General features: G+C 47.2%; 4 protein-coding genes across 10 annotated transcripts in view; all 4 read left to right on the top strand.

Annotated features, from left to right (window-relative positions):
- LOC121590214 (papilin) overlaps nt 1-18,566 on the top strand; it is a 66,623-nt gene that overhangs the window by 28,851 nt on the left and 19,206 nt on the right. For all 6 annotated transcript variants that reach the window (XM_041909683.1, XM_041909685.1, XM_041909679.1 and 3 more), the window contains exon 3: nt 15,305-15,457. In XM_041909683.1, coding sequence (XP_041765617.1) covers nt 15,453-15,457 — 5 coding nt within the window. In that variant the 5' untranslated portion in view covers nt 15,305-15,452. The remainder of the gene's footprint in view (nt 1-15,304; nt 15,458-18,566) is intronic.
- LOC121590216 (cuticle protein) lies at nt 28-1,086 on the top strand. 2 transcript variants are annotated; one of them, XM_041909689.1, is made up of 3 exons: nt 28-130; nt 221-715; nt 764-1,086. In XM_041909689.1, the coding sequence occupies exons 1-3, from the start codon at nt 119-121 to the stop codon at nt 995-997; spliced, it is 741 nt and encodes a 246-aa protein (XP_041765623.1). In that variant the 5' UTR covers nt 28-118; the 3' UTR covers nt 998-1,086. The 2 variants fall into 2 exon arrangements, with proteins under 2 accessions (XP_041765623.1, XP_041765622.1); XM_041909688.1 differs by having other exon boundaries at nt 221-1,086.
- Nucleotides 3,050-4,081, top strand: LOC121590217 (cuticle protein-like). The gene is made up of 2 exons (XM_041909690.1): nt 3,050-3,131; nt 3,222-4,081. The coding sequence occupies exons 1-2, from the start codon at nt 3,120-3,122 to the stop codon at nt 3,996-3,998; spliced, it is 789 nt and encodes a 262-aa protein (XP_041765624.1). The 5' UTR covers nt 3,050-3,119; the 3' UTR covers nt 3,999-4,081.
- Nucleotides 6,362-7,297, top strand: LOC121590220 (cuticle protein-like). Its single transcript, XM_041909692.1, has 2 exons — nt 6,362-6,445; nt 6,541-7,297. Exons 1-2 carry the CDS (start codon nt 6,434-6,436, stop codon nt 7,138-7,140), a joined length of 612 nt encoding a protein of 203 aa, XP_041765626.1. The 5' UTR covers nt 6,362-6,433; the 3' UTR covers nt 7,141-7,297.

Here is an 18,566-nt window from a genome sequence, read left to right as displayed (position 1 = left end):
CTCAAGAACAGAAGTGTAGCAGACCGCTTGGTCCGTATAAATACCATGTTGACAGTGAACTAGAGCACAGTTCAATCTGCAGCATTCAACAGTGAACAAGTCACCAAAACATCTCAACATGGCATTCAAGGTAGGTTCCTACAAAGGATCCGTGTTTCCTAATGGAGGAACTTCGAAAACCGTCCAGGAAATGGTCATTAATATCAATTCCTTTCGTTAGTTTGTGATCTTCGCCGCAGTGGTGGCCGTTGCCCGCGCTGGCCTCATTGCTTCGCCAGCAGTTTCCTACGCTGCTGCTCCGGCTCTCGTTGCTGCCCCAGTCGCCAAGGTCGCTTATGCCGCTGCCCCGATCGCCAAGGTCGCGTACGCCGCCCAGCCAGAGGAGTACGACGCGAACCCGCAGTACTCGTTCTCGTACGGCATCTCGGACGCCCTGACCGGAGACTCCAAGTCCCAGCAGGAGTCGCGCAGCGGAGATGTTGTCCAGGGATCGTACTCCGTCGTTGACCCCGATGGCACCAAGCGTACCGTTGACTACACTGCTGACCCGCACAACGGATTCAACGCTGTCGTCCGCCGTGAGCCTCTGGCCGCCAAGACCATCGTCGCTGCTGCCCCGGTCGCCACCAAGGTCATTGCTCAGCCCGCCATCGCTTATGCCGCCCCGGTAGCCAAGACCATCTCGTACGCCGCTCCGGTCGCCACCAAGACCTACGTGTCGCAGCCAGCTCTGTCCTATGCCGCCCCTCTGACCAAGACCTATGTGTCGCAGCCAGCTCTGTCCTATGCCGCCCCTCTGACCAAGACCTACGTGTCGCAGCCAGCTCTGTCCTATGCCGCTCCAGTGGCCAAGACCATCTCTTACTCCGCTCCTCTGGCCACCAAGACCTACGTGTCGCAGCCGGCTATCTCTTACGCCGCTCCTCTGGCCACCAAGACCTACGTGTCGCAGCCGGCTCTGTCGTACGCCGCCCCAGCCTACGCTTACCAGCACTAAATCCTGAAAAGACTTGATTGGACTGTTACAAAATGAAGGTTATTTATTGCAAGAAAAAGGCAAATACAAAATAGTCATCCTAAAACATACATGCATAGTTGGTCTGTTTATTTTTTTATGTCTTATTGTTTGGTGTTTGTTGGAATTATAATAGTAATTAATGTTTTTGATATCTGGGAACCTATACCATACTTAGTCGTTGTATGAAACCGGCACCCAAGATCAATGCCGGAGATAAAGAAGAACACAATGTGAACAAACTTCACATTCGTTGTTGAATCTAGCGTATTTTTAAGTCATAAATACAAGCGTGTTATACGTCTTGTCTTGTTCCATGTATTCACCACTTACAATCCTAGTAAAGTTTCGCAACTTAAACGGGATCTGATGTCACCTACGTCTTATCCACTTTTTACCTCTGCTTTGTGTGACATTCATATAATTTGGTATATATTTCAATGATTATTGATCATGCCAATATTTTTATTCATCTATATTTCTGGGTGGAAATAATAATCTATGTTGCATGTGAATTGCTTGGAACGTAACAATACAATTTCAATTAGACAAACTTTCCATTTATCTATGCCAAGTTTCATCTGTAAGGATGATCATGTTATAAGGACAATGCTTACATCTAGTGAAAACGTATAATGATTGTTTTCAAAATATCCGGTGTAGCAACCACACCATTTCGAAAGCTTTTTGATGTATCATTTAAGGATTATTTTAATTTCTGACAGATTGCTAGAAAACAATCCGCCGGAAAGACTTGTTTTTGTGACCAACAAATACATAATAAACTAGAATCATAACTTGTATTTGGCGTAACGTTCCACGTGAACATGCTGACCTATAAAGGCCTTCGAAACTTTTTCAATACCACGGCAACCGGGGAGTCAGTTTTTGCTACGGGAGATGAGGTCCAGATGAGATTTTAACACATGAAGGGCATGTTGTTAAATCGTGCAAGTCGACGACTGTACTACGCGACCGAGCCATGCGAAAATCATATCCAATAACTAATTAAGTGGCTAAAACCTACCATTGGAAGCAAAATTACCCGAAAATTAGTTATACTTTGACTGAATATTTCAAAATTCGACTTAGTCGGAAGTTCTAAACATGATTACTTCTCGATCCGCATTATTAGCTTATCTCGGGGACAAACTGTAAAAGTAAATCAAATATATTTTATCATATGTATTTATAAAAACAACGCTTCATTAAGAATGAAACATATGAACAATGAATAGCACTGCATCCCTATTTAAGTGTAGATTGTACGAAAACAGGGTCAAAATCGTTCAAATATCTGGAAAAATTGTGAATAAGAATGGTTTCTTGATATTCCACAAAAGGCTTAGACATAATAATATTTTGCCAGGAATAGGTTCAGCGGCTGGATGAAAATGAGGGTTAATTCTTTACTTGTATTGTACTTTTTGAATATCTGACTGCATTTTACATTTATTTCCACATAAAGTCTGGAATCAATTTCAAATTTGTATTGATGGCTATTTATTGTTATCAAGAGGAATTTTACATTTATTTTATGATAATAATGATAATAGCGGTCCTATTTCTTGAGGTCAATATGTGTTTACAAACATATTTTTAAAATATTTGGTTATGTACCTAATAATAACATGTCAACGAAGGAAAAAGATCAACTTGCTCTAATAAAAAGTACAAAATATCAATCTTTGTGAAGCAGTTCAAATTTTATCGAGGATAACAACATAGTTGCAATTGAATAATTAAAAGGAAATAAAAGGTTGCCACTTTCCGAATGGCTTTCTGTTTCTTCCTGTATGTTTTTAAGGAGAATAACATACACACCTCGATACGCACATTAACCACGGCCATTTGGGTCCAATCTTTGATCGCATTGGCCTTTGATCAATTTGGGGTGGGGTGTTGGATTGCTCACTGTCGAAAGTTCGGACTCGCCTTTATCCTTCCCTCACCAACGCTCTTTCATTTTTCTGATGCAATTTGAGACTCAAGAACAGAAGTGTAGCAGACCGCTTGGTCCGTATAAATACCATGTTGAGTGTGAACTAGAGCACAGTTCAATCTGCAGCATTCAACAGTGAACAAGTCACCAAAACATCTCAACATGGCATTCAAGGTAGGTTCCTACAATGGATCCGTGTTTCCTAATGGAGGAACTTCGAAAACCGTCCAGGAAATGGTCATTAATATCAATTCATTTCGTTAGTTTGTGATCTTCGCCGCAGTGGTGGCCGTTGCCCGCGCTGGCCTCATTGCCTCGCCAGCAGTTTCCTACGCTGCTGCTCCGGCTCTCGTTGCTGCCCCAGTCGCCAAGGTCGCTTATGCCGCTGCCCCGATCGCCAAGGTCGCGTACGCCGCCCAGCCAGAGGAGTACGACGCGAACCCGCAGTACTCGTTCTCGTACGGCATCTCGGACGCCCTGACCGGAGACTCCAAGTCCCAGCAGGAGTCGCGCAGCGGAGATGTTGTCCAGGGATCGTACTCCGTCGTTGACCCCGATGGCACCAAGCGTACCGTTGACTACACTGCTGACCCGCACAACGGATTCAACGCTGTCGTCCGCCGTGAGCCTCTGGCCGCCAAGACCATCGTCGCTGCTGCCCCGGTCGCCACCAAGGTCATTGCTCAGCCCGCCGTCGCTTATGCCGCCCCGGTAGCCAAGACCATCTCGTACTCCGCTCCGGTCGCCACCAAGACCTACGTGTCGCAGCCAGCTCTGTCCTATGCCGCCCCTCTGACGAAGACCTACGTGTCGCAGCCAGCTCTGTCCTATGCCGCCCCTCTGACCAAGACCTACGTTTCGCAGCCAGCTCTGTCCTATGCCGCTCCAGTGGCCAAGACCATCTCTTACTCCGCTCCTCTGGCCACCAAGACCTACGTGTCGCAGCCGGCTATCTCTTACTCCGCTCCTCTGGCCACCAAGACCTACGTGTCGCAGCCCGCTCTGTCGTACGCCGCCCCGGCCTACGCTTACCAGCACTAAATAGTGTCCAGTGACTTTGAAACGAAATTCCTCATGTAAATTATTTCCTGGTTTAGAAAATAAATAAACCGTCACAAACATCATAACAATATTCGTTTATTGAAGCTTCGCCTACCAACCAGATGCACTCGGTGCAAAATCTGATGCAATTTGTGCAATCCGCTGCGTATGATATTTTCCCCTGCCTTATGGCACTATTTGCTCTCATTTCACTGTGTCCTCAAAGCCCTGACATGTACGGCGAAACTAGGTGAAACGAACCTCGAAGCTGGCGTTGCAAAGAGCAAACCAAAGTAATAAGAACAGCTACCGCATGGAAGCGTGGAACCGGCACGGGCAAAAAGTGACCGTTGACTTGCTTTAGCGCAGCCTGAAGTCGTGATCAACGACCTTGCCGGCGGTGGATTGATCTTAAGCGGACATGCTGCTTACATAAACCCACCACGCGCAGACGGGCTCGCAAAGCGGCTCGTTGACAACGTACACATGCCAGATCGCGTGGCCTTTCGCCTGGGATTGGCAGAACTGGTCGGTATGTGATCTTTGCGGAACACACTTGAATTTCTTTCGACTCTGAGTCAAGGTGTCCAATCACCCGCCCTATGAAGAATGATTCAACCATGGTCCGTTCGCGGCCTAATCGCCGGCGAAATCGAGTTTGCTGCGGCTCATTAGTTTCTGTATGCTCTGCCGTGCGAACTGTCGATAGCTTCGTCGTGCCACCGACCGTCAGAGGAAGTGGTCGGTGCATTTCGAAAGCAAATGTAATATGTGTTTAAAAGTGGTTATTATATTTTCGCGCATGGATTGCGATTCGAATGGAATGTTTTAATTGGAGCTCGTTTGTGAGGTGGCGGAAATGGTTGCAATTTTTCTTGCTTTTTATGTATTGAGTTGGTGTGAAAATAGATGGTTAACTATATACATACCATCGGCTCGGTCGCAGCATCTTTCTATGGGAGGTGCAGACCTCGAGCCAGTGTCTGATTGGATATGATCGATGGTACAGCATCCCTGACCGTCATAATCGCGTGCGTTGATTAAGAAGAGCCGCGTCAGGTGTGCTGAAGGTTACGTTTACAGTCTTTATTTCGGCAAATCCTTGAGAGCGTTTGTTTTTTGGTTCTCCGTTTTGGTTCGTTCACGTTCGTTCGAACACGCCAACACGCACGCACAATAGGATAGCATTAGTTGGGGCTTGATCAAATTTTAATCGGTGATACTTGGCACCATTTGGCATCTGCACACGTGATCTGTGTTGTGCACAATGTGTGGAGCAAAAACTAGCACAACAAACGTGCGAATTCGTTCCCAATCAGCCGGACACCGCGATATCCGTCGGTGTGGTAGTAGCGTGTCATACGCAGCAAAAACATGGCCCGTTTGCCGTTGCATTGGTCATAAAGATTGGTATCCAATCAGCCCGGCGCAAAAAAGGTTCCACCGAAAGGTCAAAAATCACTCCGACTGCCCGGTCGGACGTGCGAGAAAAGGGTGGTGGCAGTTGCAATATCCTCCCTCCGGGCACAGGGGCGGAAGTTCACGGTACGGTAGAGTGAAGTAGAGTACTGCCGAACAAAAGTTACCGATTTTTTGCTAAACCACCAGCCCTGTCCAACCCTGCCCCTGCTCCAACTGTGCTGTGCTATCAGATATGGTGGCCCAGCGGCCACTTAACGAGAGAGTCACACAAGATGCCGGGCCGGGTAGAACCGAGTCAACGAGCGAGGGCGACCTCGAGTACCGCGGGCTCCAGTGTCCGATCCAAAGCCGAAAAGAAACAGGCCAATGAAACTAAAAGTGAACGACCTTCTTGGCGAGAAGGAAGGTGGTATCCGTCCAGCTATTACGTTTACGATGCTGCGGTGCTGCGGTGCCCGGAATCGCAGCCCCAGCCAGACGGACAGGTTCCCTCGCAGCGTCTCGTGCGTATACGCAAGACCTACATTGCGCGAGTGCTTTGCACGCGACTCGTGGTGCACGTGTGTTGGTGCGTAATGCATGCCGCTCGATGCGCTTTTTGTTGTTGTGTTGTTGCATCGCCATACTGGACACCACACCTTGGGGCATGGGAAAATGGATGCTGGACCAACGCCTGACTTTTGTTGTGCTTGTTTGGCTTGAGTAGGGACTTCGGCCCCGCGATTCCCGGTGTGCACAACTTTTACATGCGCCTTTTTACGTTTTTATCGTGTACTTATGCCCTCTTTACTGGCTTTCTGTGCTGTGGCTTCGGAGAAGGAGAGGGATTGGGATCAGACCAAGGGCCGGCTATTGCCTTTTTTTGCGGGAGGTTTGGTAGATGTAGCTGCTTTGGCAGGAACGGGTGAGGAACAGCGTTGAGCGTATAAATTGGGCAGCGCGATCACGGCTAGTCACAGTTCGATTGATCATCCGGTGCTGTGAACAACATCTTCTCCAACCCCGACGCAAAGATGGCATTCAAGGTAGGCATACTGCAGGCAAATCAGACGGCGATGGTTCTCCGTTTTGCCGCCACACTGGGATTGAGCACTCATCTCATGTTCGCACCTTTCCACAGTTTGTGGCTTTCGCTGCTCTGATCGCCGTGGCCCGCGCTGGCCTCATTGCATCGCCCGCCGTCAGCTATGCTGCCGCACCGGCCGTAGTTGCTGCTGCCCCGGTCGCCAAGGTCGCTTATGCCGCTGCTCCGGCAGTGGTTGCTGCCCCGGTCGCCAAGGTTGCGTACGCCGCCCAGCCAGAAGAGTACGATGCCAACCCGCACTACTCATTCTCGTACGGCATCTCGGACGCCCTGACCGGAGACTCCAAGTCCCAGCAGGAGTCGCGCAGCGGAGATGTTGTCCAGGGATCGTACTCCGTCGTTGACCCCGATGGCACCAAGCGTACCGTCGAGTATACGGCCGACCCGCACAACGGATTCAACGCTGTCGTCCACCGTGAGCCGCTGGCCGCCAAGACCATCGTCGCTGCTGCCCCAGTCGCCACCAAGGTCATTGCTCAGCCCGCCGTCGCTTATGCTGCCCCGGTAGCCAAGACCATCTCGTACGCCGCTCCGGTCGCCACCAAGACCGTGGTTGCCAGCCCGGCCATCTCGTACGCCGCTCCGGTCGCTAAGCTGGCCACACCGGTCGCTTACACCGCCGCCCTCCATCACTAGAGTGCGCGCACATCCACCCACGACTGTTCAGCAGAATCCGGCACCGTTTGTACATATCTTCAAAACCCCACGTTACAAGACTCACGCCTGAATCGTTTAATTTATTAAACGTATTGTTTTGAATATTAATAACAATCAATTGAATCCGTCAAAACTATTTGCATTGTTGTGTGTTTTTATTTGCCTGGTACGCTCTGTGGGCTTTCCACTGTGGGGAAGCACTTCATTTGAGCGTGAAAAGCTGACAGCTACATTGCTCGGGGGGTTTCTAATAGTCATCCAGATAGTTTATGCCATCGATTGAATGTTTCGCAAGTGTTAAAGCGAAGAGCCAAACGAAAGCTTTTAACGGTTGATAACAAATAGATGTTTTACGCAAGTTGTAATCGTTATGAACTTCACGTAAATTACAATTTATACTGAAGACGCGTGAAGACCAAATATACTTTCCAATGGGAGTGGTGTGTTACGAAGAAATTCTGAGCAAAATAGCTTCTTGAAGTAGTTCAAGAGGTATCTTTTTTGTTTTTGAAGTATCAAGGGAGCTCCTTAAAAAGCATTCCCCTCCTTACCCATAGACGGCATTAACACATCTGATATAGAACAGTGTTGAAATGATGCAATAAATACATATTAAGCTCAACTATTTAAAGGAATACATAATAAAAGAGCTTTTCAATTATGCTGTCTTTCTATTATCCTCCTCCAAGAAGCTCAAATGAATGTTTACTTAACTATCTGCAAAGCAAAAGTCATCCTGCTTCGTTATCCGGTAAAGCACTGCTCCCAAAACGAAGAACCATGTGCGTGCAGAACCAGTTGGTGAAGATTCCAGTAAGCTCCTGGTAATATTGCACGCTCGTATCGCTTCGTACGCATGCTTCACGGCTAGCTGACAACTGAAGTATGAATGTTTTCGCGCTTGATACTTCAAACAGTATCATCACGCAGCCGGCAAACTGGCTCCTGGTCCCCGGGGTAGGAGGTCAGGTCTAATAGATGCCCGTGCAACCGGAACGGTAAACATTACTGTAAATTATAACGTAAACAAACACATTTGCTTCGCTGGTTTGGTTGGTTCTGGTTGGGTCTTACTGAGTTCCGCTGCTGACTGCTCACCTGGAACATAGACACACACACACACACATGCAAACACACATAGGTTGGAGCAACCGGCAAACGACTGATGTTCCGTTTCTCACACAGTATCTTGAATCCGGCCGCCTTTTCGTTCGATGTATCGATTGTGTACAAATTACTCCCACACTGTTTTGCTTCCTTCGATGTGTCGTTGTCGGATGCATTTGCATTCCCTTCGACCGGGATACGTATGCCCTGCGATGGAACGTATCTTTAGTTCGAGAATGACTTGGCCGCACGGACAACAAGGGTATCGTGCGCCCCGGTAGCCAAAATCCATACATCATGAATAGTAATGATCGTGCGGAGTCTGCACACAACCCAGCCAGCTCTTCGTTGGCCACTTTCAGCCGTTCAGGTGTTTATTTTGCGTGTCTGGGGAAGGTCGAGGACGGTAGGAAAACATGTTTATGTAGGTGCCAAAAAGAAGCCACCACAGTTGCAACCCGTTGACTTTAAGCTCCCGATGCATATTTGCGCTACTGTCGAGTGCAGGTTGAAGTGGACAAACACGCACCCGAGCACGGTGCATCGCCCGCTGGTGATTAATGGCGATCGTGTGCTTGGTTGTAAAGGTTGGTCGGAGTGTCTTCTTTCGTTTGCGTGTTGCGCTCACAAGGAAGCTGAAAGTGGGTTTAATGTGCGAAAGTTTTCTTGCCACCATCACCACCCAACACCGGCAGACCGGCAGAACCGCACTGTGATGCGGGAGTTTGGCAAACAGACGCAAACCCGCTAGTTATGATAGGAAGTGGAGCGCACCGCAAACAAACACACAACGCAGGGCTTTGGTAGGGGAAACTTTAAAACACGCTCCGAAAACTTCAATTTCCATCAGCACACATTAAAGATAAATCGTTACAAAAGGCTAATAGTCGAGCTCGGGCTGGAGTAGAAGTTGTGCAGCTGCGTTGCTACGTTTCACGTGCTACGGGGCCACGTGAGAGCGCCACGTCTAGAAGGTCCACTGGTTTATGTTTTCCACACCATCCGGAGGCTGCTGTTGCAGTACCGGAGATGCTTTTTTTAGAAGCACAAAAACAACACATCTGCAGTAAGGCAACAGCGAGATATTTAGAAGAATCATCGCCTGCATCGCAGCGGTCAAACGCAGGCGGCCGATCATGATGTGCTGCTAGCGTACCTTGCTGGAGCCACTTTTAAACGCACGACCGGCGACTTGATGCCGGAACGAATCGGTGAAAGATAAACCTCAACTATTTCATTTCAATGTGTTTTTTTTTTATTCCAGAACTTGAAGTGAAAGCAAAAGATGTGCTGCTGAACAGTGTGCGGCTACATCGCAGACGTTTCGTTCTACGGAGTTGACAGTTGATTTGCGTTTTGAACTTGCGGTCCCTGTATGTCTCTACAAAGTCATACTAAGCGACCTGAGGAAATTGGTGTTTCAGTTTTTGTGCCCGTAGTGCCCTCACTCTCTGTTTTGTGTTTTATTTTCCCTCTCATTGTCACAAACTGCTTAGCGTTACAGTGCCCATAAATCACACCGGACATGTTGGGAGGGATGCGCATTCTTCCCACCGCTCAGCAACCGGCTCAACTGCCTTTCTGTAACCTACCATTAACACCACCGTCGGGAGACATTGGCGGGGTCATGTGCACTTGCACAAAGCCAAGACACCGACACGCAAGCAAAAGGAAGAGCACGTTAGGGCAGTATGCACTTGAAATTTAATTACTTTTTATGCTCTATAAAGCATAACTCATGCTCTCGTGTATATATGTGTGTATGTGTGTGTGTGTATGTTTTTTTGTTCTCGTTACTCCGAATGGCACCCCAAAGCGGGAGGAAAGGGCTGTCAGGTTGCTGTTTTTGTTTTGGTGTGTACCATATTTCCTCCCAGCTTCCAGGACTATGTGCTTGAAACAGGAAAAAAATACACTCACTTTTATGCAATCTCTGCCTGCGTCGATTTATGCTGCACCTGAAGCAACCATAGAAACCATTTTTCTCCCCCTGTACAAAATGTTGTTTCAGCTTACCGCTCATGAAAGAACGAAAAAGAGAGATTATGTTTGTGTGTGTGTGTGTGTGTGTTTTGAAAGTTCCGTGCGCGTGTGGGGCAGGATAAATTCCCGCGGGCAATCCCGACCCAGTTTGATGGACATGTTTATCATGTAAATTGAAAGAGAGGTTCTACTAAAATGAAGTGAGTTAAAAAACTTTAAAAAAAAAAACAAAGTTGTTTTCAAATTTCCTGCTCACCGTGCTGCAAGTAGGATAACTGAGTTTTAGAAACTGAGTGAACACATTCCACGCTTAGCGGATTGAAACAGCCTTTCAACTTTTGCACAAATCCCCATTGGTTCGGGCATTGTAAAGAGTCGCCTGTTCCTCAACAACGCATTTCCCACGGTGCAGAAATCCATCCGTAAGCACCGGGCATCGCCACGCACATTATGCATTCATTGCATCGACTTATCGATGATTATGGTTTTGTGCCATCTGAAGCCACCACCCTTTTCGTTGCGGAACGGGTATCCCGAGTCGTTTAGCAAACCGTTTTGACGGTTCAATCGTTCCGATACGAGGCTGCGGCGAAAGACGCACCAAAGAAGATGCAGAAAGGTTAAAAGGTTTGCTTTCCGTGCCGATGGCGGCGGCCATCCAAACGGTGCCACATTCGACGCTCGTTATTTATGAATGAGCGCGAAGACACACCGGTTGTGTTTGATGGTGGTTGTTTTTCCACAAACTTGCTATTTCCGCCACAAACTGCTTCCCGGTGACAGTGACGACGAGAATATGACGATGATGATGATGCTGCTGTGTGTGCTCCTTCCGAAGGGGGGGACCTAGTGGGGCGCAAAAGATGTGCTCGCACCGATTGCATGCTGCGGGTGTAGTAGAATGCTGCTTTAAATTTCAAATTAATGTTTGCACGGATTGGCGGAGGAGGGCACGGTAACCGATAAATGCTGACAAAATGCACACGATTATAACGATTGGGTGACAGCAGCGAGCGCGACTGCACACGGTAGATAGGGCAGCGCGTAATGATGACACGGCGTACGGCTGTCGATCGTACTTGATCATCGACGGGGAAAAGGAAATTGAATAAATAAGCACGTTTGCCGTTTGGCCGCCTCGCCTGCTCGGTCCAATCCGACTGGCAATAGATTTATCAACGCGGCAAATGTCAATTATATCGACACGGCGCAGCTTGAAGACACTGGCACGCCACGCCGAGCTTGCGACGAGATTCATCTTGATGGCTATAATTATCGTTTGATAAACGCAATTCCCATCCCCACAAGCGAACCAGCACTGTGACAGCAGCTGCAGTAAGCGCTTTAATGTTTATTAGTTTAGACCTTAATCGGACACGTAAACGGCTTCGGGAAGGGGAAGAAAAATCCGTCGTGATCAATAAATCAGCTCGGCAATGATGTTGTTGATGTAGGGGGAGTGGTGGCGACAGTACAGCCAGTAGTACAAATTAATGGAACATCGTTTGATGGTCGATTGTGGGGATGGAAATGTTCCACTCTGTTTTTGAAATTGCGCAAGAAATAAAATAAATGGTTCACGACGATGACGGCAACGCATTGACAGTTTGTCGACTCAATGAATAACGATTCAATTAGTTGTTTATTTATCACACTGGGCTGGAGCTCTTCAAAACTTGAACTATTTACAGCGTCTTTTAAAAGTTTTGTATTGAGCTGTGCTGAGCGAACTGCTTTCTACAAGCGATACACACACTCGTTCGTTTCCTCCCGTTGCTGACCTACGGCAACGGTTGTGGTATGATTTCAGTGCAAGCCAACGATGCCTTCGTGCACATCTGGTGCCCAGATGTGTGGCCAGCGCGTCACTAGTCCTTGCCCGGGCTCACGGTAGGCGTCCTCTCCGGGAGCGCGGGATTTTGGCAGGGCCCGGGCAACTGACAATCACTTTTCGCTTCCTTCACTTTGTTCCCTCTGTTCGCTGTCCTGGTGGTGTACCAGCTCGCCGGCGTACAGATTGGATGTTGTGACATGGTTGGCTGCCGTGATTGCTGCACTCCGTGTGTGGTACGGGCTGCAATCGGAGCAATCGGAGACATGCAATCAAATAAAAATCTTTTTGTCATTTACATGCTTTGGGATGTAAAGGGTGGGTTCGCCGTTTTCTGTTGTAGTGACTTGGCGGTTTGCTTATTATATTTAATCGTTTTAGCTAAATAAACTCATCGTTTTTTCATAAACCTGTTGCTGGTTTGCGGACAGGAAGGAAATAAATCTCATTAACCCAAATCGGAGCGGAACGAGTCACAAGACATTTGCAAGGATAACAGCATGTTTTGTTGCCCGCTTTCTACTTCCTGGCAAAAACTGGAACGTAGCTCAGTCGTCGCTCAGCAAGAATCGTCCGGAAGTAGGAAAGGCTACGCACACTCTGCAAGGACTGTAACGTCCATCTCGTTCCCAATTGCGTTTCCTATCCAACAGCTCCCGGTTTCCAGGCAACGCCTCGCATCGCCCCGGGAAGCCGAAGCGAAACGAACCCCCGCAGACGCACGAGATGGGCCCGTGCTCGTACGTGGATATTGCATCATGGCATTTGTGCGGACGAAGAAACGAGTTCTTCCACCGACACCGGCAACGGTCACCGGTCGCCTTGAGCTGGCAAATTTAAGTGAAAGGTGTGGCGGCCTGGTTGACTGCTCCACATTTGGAGCGCTATCTCTCTCCCAGGCACAGCTCTTGCGTCAAGGCCATCAACGGGAATGAAGGCGCGGGCGCAAAGACCTTGAATCCTGGATTGAGAGGGGCTGTGGTAGAACCTGGTAAAGATCAACCGAAAACCCGTTGAGCCTTAAATGGCAGCCGGTTTCGTTACGCTACGGGAACGGGTGACTAGCGCCGGCAACAGTCTTATTCCGTGGTAGTGACGGAGACGGAGGGTTGTATGAAACGTAAGACAAGAACCCGCTAATGCAGTCCGTGTGTCTCCAGGTGTTATGTAGTTTTGGGAGCAATGTTAAAATTGAACTAAGATTTGAGTGATACTTGGGTTATTAAAAAGATTAAAAGATTTAGTTTGCGCGATGCAGATCAGATTTGGTACTCCAAATGTACAAGTCGAGCAGTTAAAGCCACGGCAACACTATGCGGAGGTTTCACCAGCTGGCGATTGTGATTCTGATAAGATGCTTACGCCAGCGTCTTATGATGTCTATTGGACTTATTGCATGTTCAACATCTGACGACGTTTGCGTAGTAGACTTTCGATATAATACCAGCACAAATATCGTAAATGCTTCGCCGGGGTTATTCTTAATTTATGAATCAATGTTGTTTAAATTCAAAATCTGATCATTTTCGCTTATCTGTTTGTAAATTGTAATCTTTGAAAAGACATACATTTAAAACAGATATGAAAAAAATAAACCGATTAAATACTCTCCAATGTACCCTGCGATGTAGGATTACACCTATCCATCAGTACCTGGTCTGCCTTTTACTCCTTCACCAAAGGAAGCTCTGAGTGTGGCCACAAGCGCACGACGAACTTTATCATACTGTCGGTAATTTTCTCCACAATTGTTTGCTTTTCCGATTTTCTCCACACGCCAACCGAATCGAACCCGCATCATTTCCTGAAGGATCGTGTCCGTACCGTTCATCTCACATTGCTTCTCATGTGTGGCTGGTAGAATTTTATAAATGGCTTTATTAACACCATAATTTTTCATGCTTCTTCCACATCAATGCATCGATTTGCCTGAGAGTTATGATGTTATGATGGTGTGCTTGTCTGCCCTTGTTCGTCTCCGTGTCGGATGAGGGAAAGAACACACTGCCACAGTTGATTGCGAAATATTCGTCCCCGTTTTGCATCCCCTGCACTCCACCAGCCAGTGGGGAATTGAGGAGCTCCGAACGGAAATACTTGTGTCTGTCCCCTTTAGCTTTTCCATTCCGATGCCTGCCCCAATCACAAACCGATGCTCGTAATTCAAGCTTTGATTCAATTATCTTAATCAAATGAGATCGAGATAGGTGTTCTCGGCAAGTGCCGGAAGTGTACCCACTGTACCAAGATAAAGTTTTTCATTCCGAACCCTGCTCCCGGTTCTGTTTTGGGGTGTTCCGTTTTCCTCCCGCTTGATGGTTTCGTTCGTTAGCCCGTCTCTCTCCAGCAAGGCCCACCGTCGGATTGTCGGGGGAATACTTTGCGGTTTGAATACCGCCAGAACGAGCAGGAAGACTTCTTGGCAAGGTGGTGTGCTTCAGGATGTGTGGTACACAACCTTTTTCGCCAGACCCACAACCTCGATCCTTCGCCCCGTGGTTAGGCGTTAGATCGAACAGGTAACAGCCAAGACACCACAACTTGCCGACAGGCGATTGAACCAATCGAGAAAAACGGGATGGTTAGCTAGCGTGTGGAATCAGAATCGAGACACGAACAATGAAACGGTATGAAAGGCGTCGGAAAAGACTAGAGAGCCTTTCCCTCCCATCCCAGCGCCTCACGACGGTTCCAGATGAGGCGCGGCAGAGAAAATTGATGCGTTGATTGCTCCGAAACCGAAGTTCGATGTGGGCGGCCTCCGCCCGAGGGGATTTGTGAAGTTTTTGGTGGATGTGTGCAGATATTTTCGGTGGTAGTGGTGGTGGTGGTGGTGGTGGTGGTGGTGGTGGTGGTGGTGGTGGTGGTGGTGGTGGTGGTGGTGGTGGTGGTGGTGGTGGTGGTATGTGCTACCTCTTTGGCTCACGCTGCTTAAGCGAACATTGTAGCCCGATCCGGGAAGAGATTGTGTATCGATTTGTTGATGAAAAAAGGGATTTGTACTTGATGTGAAAAGTGTCGGTGGAAATAAAGCCCCCTTTCACGTGGAGTGCTTTGCGTGTCGAGCTCTTTGAAGCGGAAAGCTGGTGGGCATTTTTTCTGTACACGTTGGAGATAGAAGTTAACTTGAAAATAGAAAAGAATGTACAAAGAAAATACCTCAAATGCTTGTCTAAATTGTGTAATTAAACTTGTTATTTTTTCTTATATTTCCTTTTACAGCATCCTGAGAAAAGCGTCATAGCACGAGCAAATACGCCTTCTCCCGGTAGAGCCCGGTTCCCCATGCACTAGAACCGGGAAAGCATCAGCGTAACAATCCGTTTTATGGAATCGTTCAATTCAACCGGATAGACAGCTCATAATCAAGATGAGGTAAGTGGGTAGAAGGTATACTAAAGCGTCAGCTTTTCTGAATAAACCTATCGAATTCAATAAACGGTAAAACCTTTTGGTTGTCTGACCTTTTCGGCAACTCTCAATTAAGTTCAATGGAATTGTTAAGCGCGCTTTGTGTTGAACGATTCTTTGAATTTGTGTTATTTTAAAACGAACAATTACCTTTTGTACGTTGTATCTTTTGAACGTTCTGGGTGGTATATATCAAACAATCAAACACTTTTCCATCCAGGTCACCAGTTGGGTTGGTCAGTGTTACAGAATGTCAAATGATGAAACGATAAACTTTGATGTAAGTTGAAAGGTACAAGTTCATTGGAACCATTCTAAAATGAATCGAATTTTCACCGCATCAGTATATGAGTGTAATTTTTACTATAGATACATGTAATACGATAGCTGCTAGTAAAAATCAATGACCTGCTGATGAATATTTGTATAACCACCAGCTTCTCACCATCACCAGCAACCGTGGGAAAAGTGTACACACGAGAATGTATGCAATAAACAATCACCGGATCATGCACCCGAACCATCCGGATTGGACTGTTGTTGCCTTCTGGTGCGACGCATCTCAGGCCAGGGCGCACATATAATTAAGTGTGTTATTTATTTTTACCAACCCTTTATTTATCTGGCACACTTTCTGGCAGCGATGAGAAATGATCGACATCAGCAGCTTCTTTTTTGTTTATCGATCGTTTATCAGCGATGGTAGTCGCGCTCCGACCGCTCTCCCAATCTGGGTCAAGAACGCAGGCTAACGGAATCTTTTCGCACCGGGGTTATGTTTTGCGTTTTATTTATTTGCGAACGCTTTGGACGCTTCCTGTTTTCCACGTGATTTAACATGTAACCTCTGCGTTCACACAACGCACCGTTAAAATTACACGCTTTGCAAAATCGAACGTAGTGCAGTACTGAAGCGGGGAAGCGGTTACATAAACCCCACGCGAGGAGCATTGATCTCGTTTTTGTTCCCTGTTAGTGATTGCCTGCTGGCAAAATAGTGAATTATAACGCTTCACTAAAATCAAATACATTAATTACAAATTTGTTTACCCATTCCCGGTTACCCGTCCCACAGTCTACGTGTCAATCAGACTGTGCCTGCGAGGTAGATTGAACAATAGAACAGCACACCATGTCCTCATGCAAAACATATTGCCACCATTTTCATCGGTAGGCAAATTGGATGGGGAGAAGGGGTGTGGGTGTGTGTGTGCGTATTTTTCCTCTAACAAACATCATTAGGCGTACGGAATTGTTCCCGTAGGTAACAACACACGTTGTTGTGGCACGATCGATGAATGCGGGCATTGGACAGAATATGCCTAAATCGCTGACAGCATGACATCGCCTGCCATCATGTAAACCCGTGCCATTGTAAAATGTAAAGTTTAATTAACATTTGCTGCCGCGTAATAAATGGTGCAATTGTTGGAACTGATTTGTGCGAATGCATGGGCAGGGAGTATTTTTGAGGGGCTTTAAAATGAACTGCTGCTTAGAGTGGTGAGCACGTCGTTGTGTGCTTCATTAGTGGTGAGCTTTGAGTACCGCAGAGTAGTTATTAGCACGTACACACGCACACCCAAAATAGAAATTTCTGAAGCGGCTAAATTGATATCAATTTATTTAGAAAGCTGTTATGTCACAGCCATCATGAGAGGAAAGGATTTTTCTATGGCAAAACAATGTGATAAAGCAATTATTAGTAAAGTTAAATATTGTTGATTATGCCGGGTGAAATGTCTCTATTAGAAAATAGTAATTGTAAATGTACTTATTTCAGAAAAAGGTGAAGTCCTTTAAAGACATAAAACAATGTTTTGATAAATATTCTCTTCTAGAATTCCAGCGCCCTCTATCTTAAAGAAATGGAACTAAACATCAGTTCGCCATTCATTTCATTTGACTTCTCACCAGTTCAAAAGCAGAAATATTTTATAAAAAATTAAATATAATTCTGAACTAGTTGGTCTCTTTAAAATAGAGAGCATCTATAATAGCTGCGTCAGAAAACAAACTACGATACGAGAGAGAGAAATAAAAGAAGAACCAAGCCCGAGATACCGCCATATCACTATCGGATAAACAACCTCCAGCCCGAATTTGCTGAAAACCTTCTTTTGTCCGTTGTTCCATTTTCACTCATCGATTCCTCTGTTTATTGCTCATTCAACGGGGTAATCGATCCGGACATAAAGTAACTATCTCGTTGGCTATCACCATCCCACCATCATTCCCCGCTCCTGGTCGACCTTACACCTTCCCCGACCAATTTCTAAACATCCGCTCCGATCGCGGATTGGGTGAATAAATAGAGAGGAAAATTAATTTTCTCACTCACATACTATCAATTCCATCAAGGCCGGGGAATGGTGTGGGGGAAGTCATCGGTGGAAAACGTTTGAGATGCGTCTCGCGAGAGGCCCCCTAACAGGGCAGGGCAAAAATACGATTCGACAACTCGGCACGGTCCCCACCGGGGTACCGGTCCGGACTGTGGGCGCCGATCAAAACAGCAACCGTGCGCTCCGGTCACTTGTGTTTGCTCGGGCTGTTAAACTAAATTTTATTATCCTTCGTCGTCCTTCGACACCAGCAGTGAGCGGTGTTTCGGGTGCGGTGAGGGGTTCGATAATGCTGCGTTCATGCCCTACAGATAGCAAGGGCTCAGAATGGTGGTGCCACCAACAAAACCAGCCGGAGCCGGCGGCACGGAAACCACATGCGAACAAAGCAGCACCATGTTGGCTGGCTGGCAGCGGAGATTCGGCAATCGCTCGTGGAAGCAGCGCTTCTGAAAATTAAAGTCCATATCGCACTGTTGCAAACCCACCAAACCGCGTGCTTGCTTGTTTGGGCATCCTCTTGATAGCTTTAATCAAGTGGTATACGCCACTGATTTGAGCGCCGGGCTTGATTGGACGGAGCGACCCGGACCCACACGCCACGGATATCACTTGACCTTTCCAGCTGAACGAGCCGCCGTGCATGATGCGGCCTTTGGTTGCTGTTGATCTCGTTGATGTCGATCGGATATGCTGTGTCGATAGTTTTGTGGCCGCTTCACGCGGTC

Source organism: Anopheles merus, chromosome 2R (assembly GCF_017562075.2).
Source record: "Anopheles merus strain MAF chromosome 2R, AmerM5.1, whole genome shotgun sequence".
In the NCBI taxonomy this organism is placed as follows: domain Eukaryota; kingdom Metazoa; phylum Arthropoda; class Insecta; order Diptera; family Culicidae; genus Anopheles; species Anopheles merus.
The sequence above is the reverse complement of the archived record's forward strand: the minus strand, read 5'-3'. Positions and strand labels throughout refer to the sequence as shown.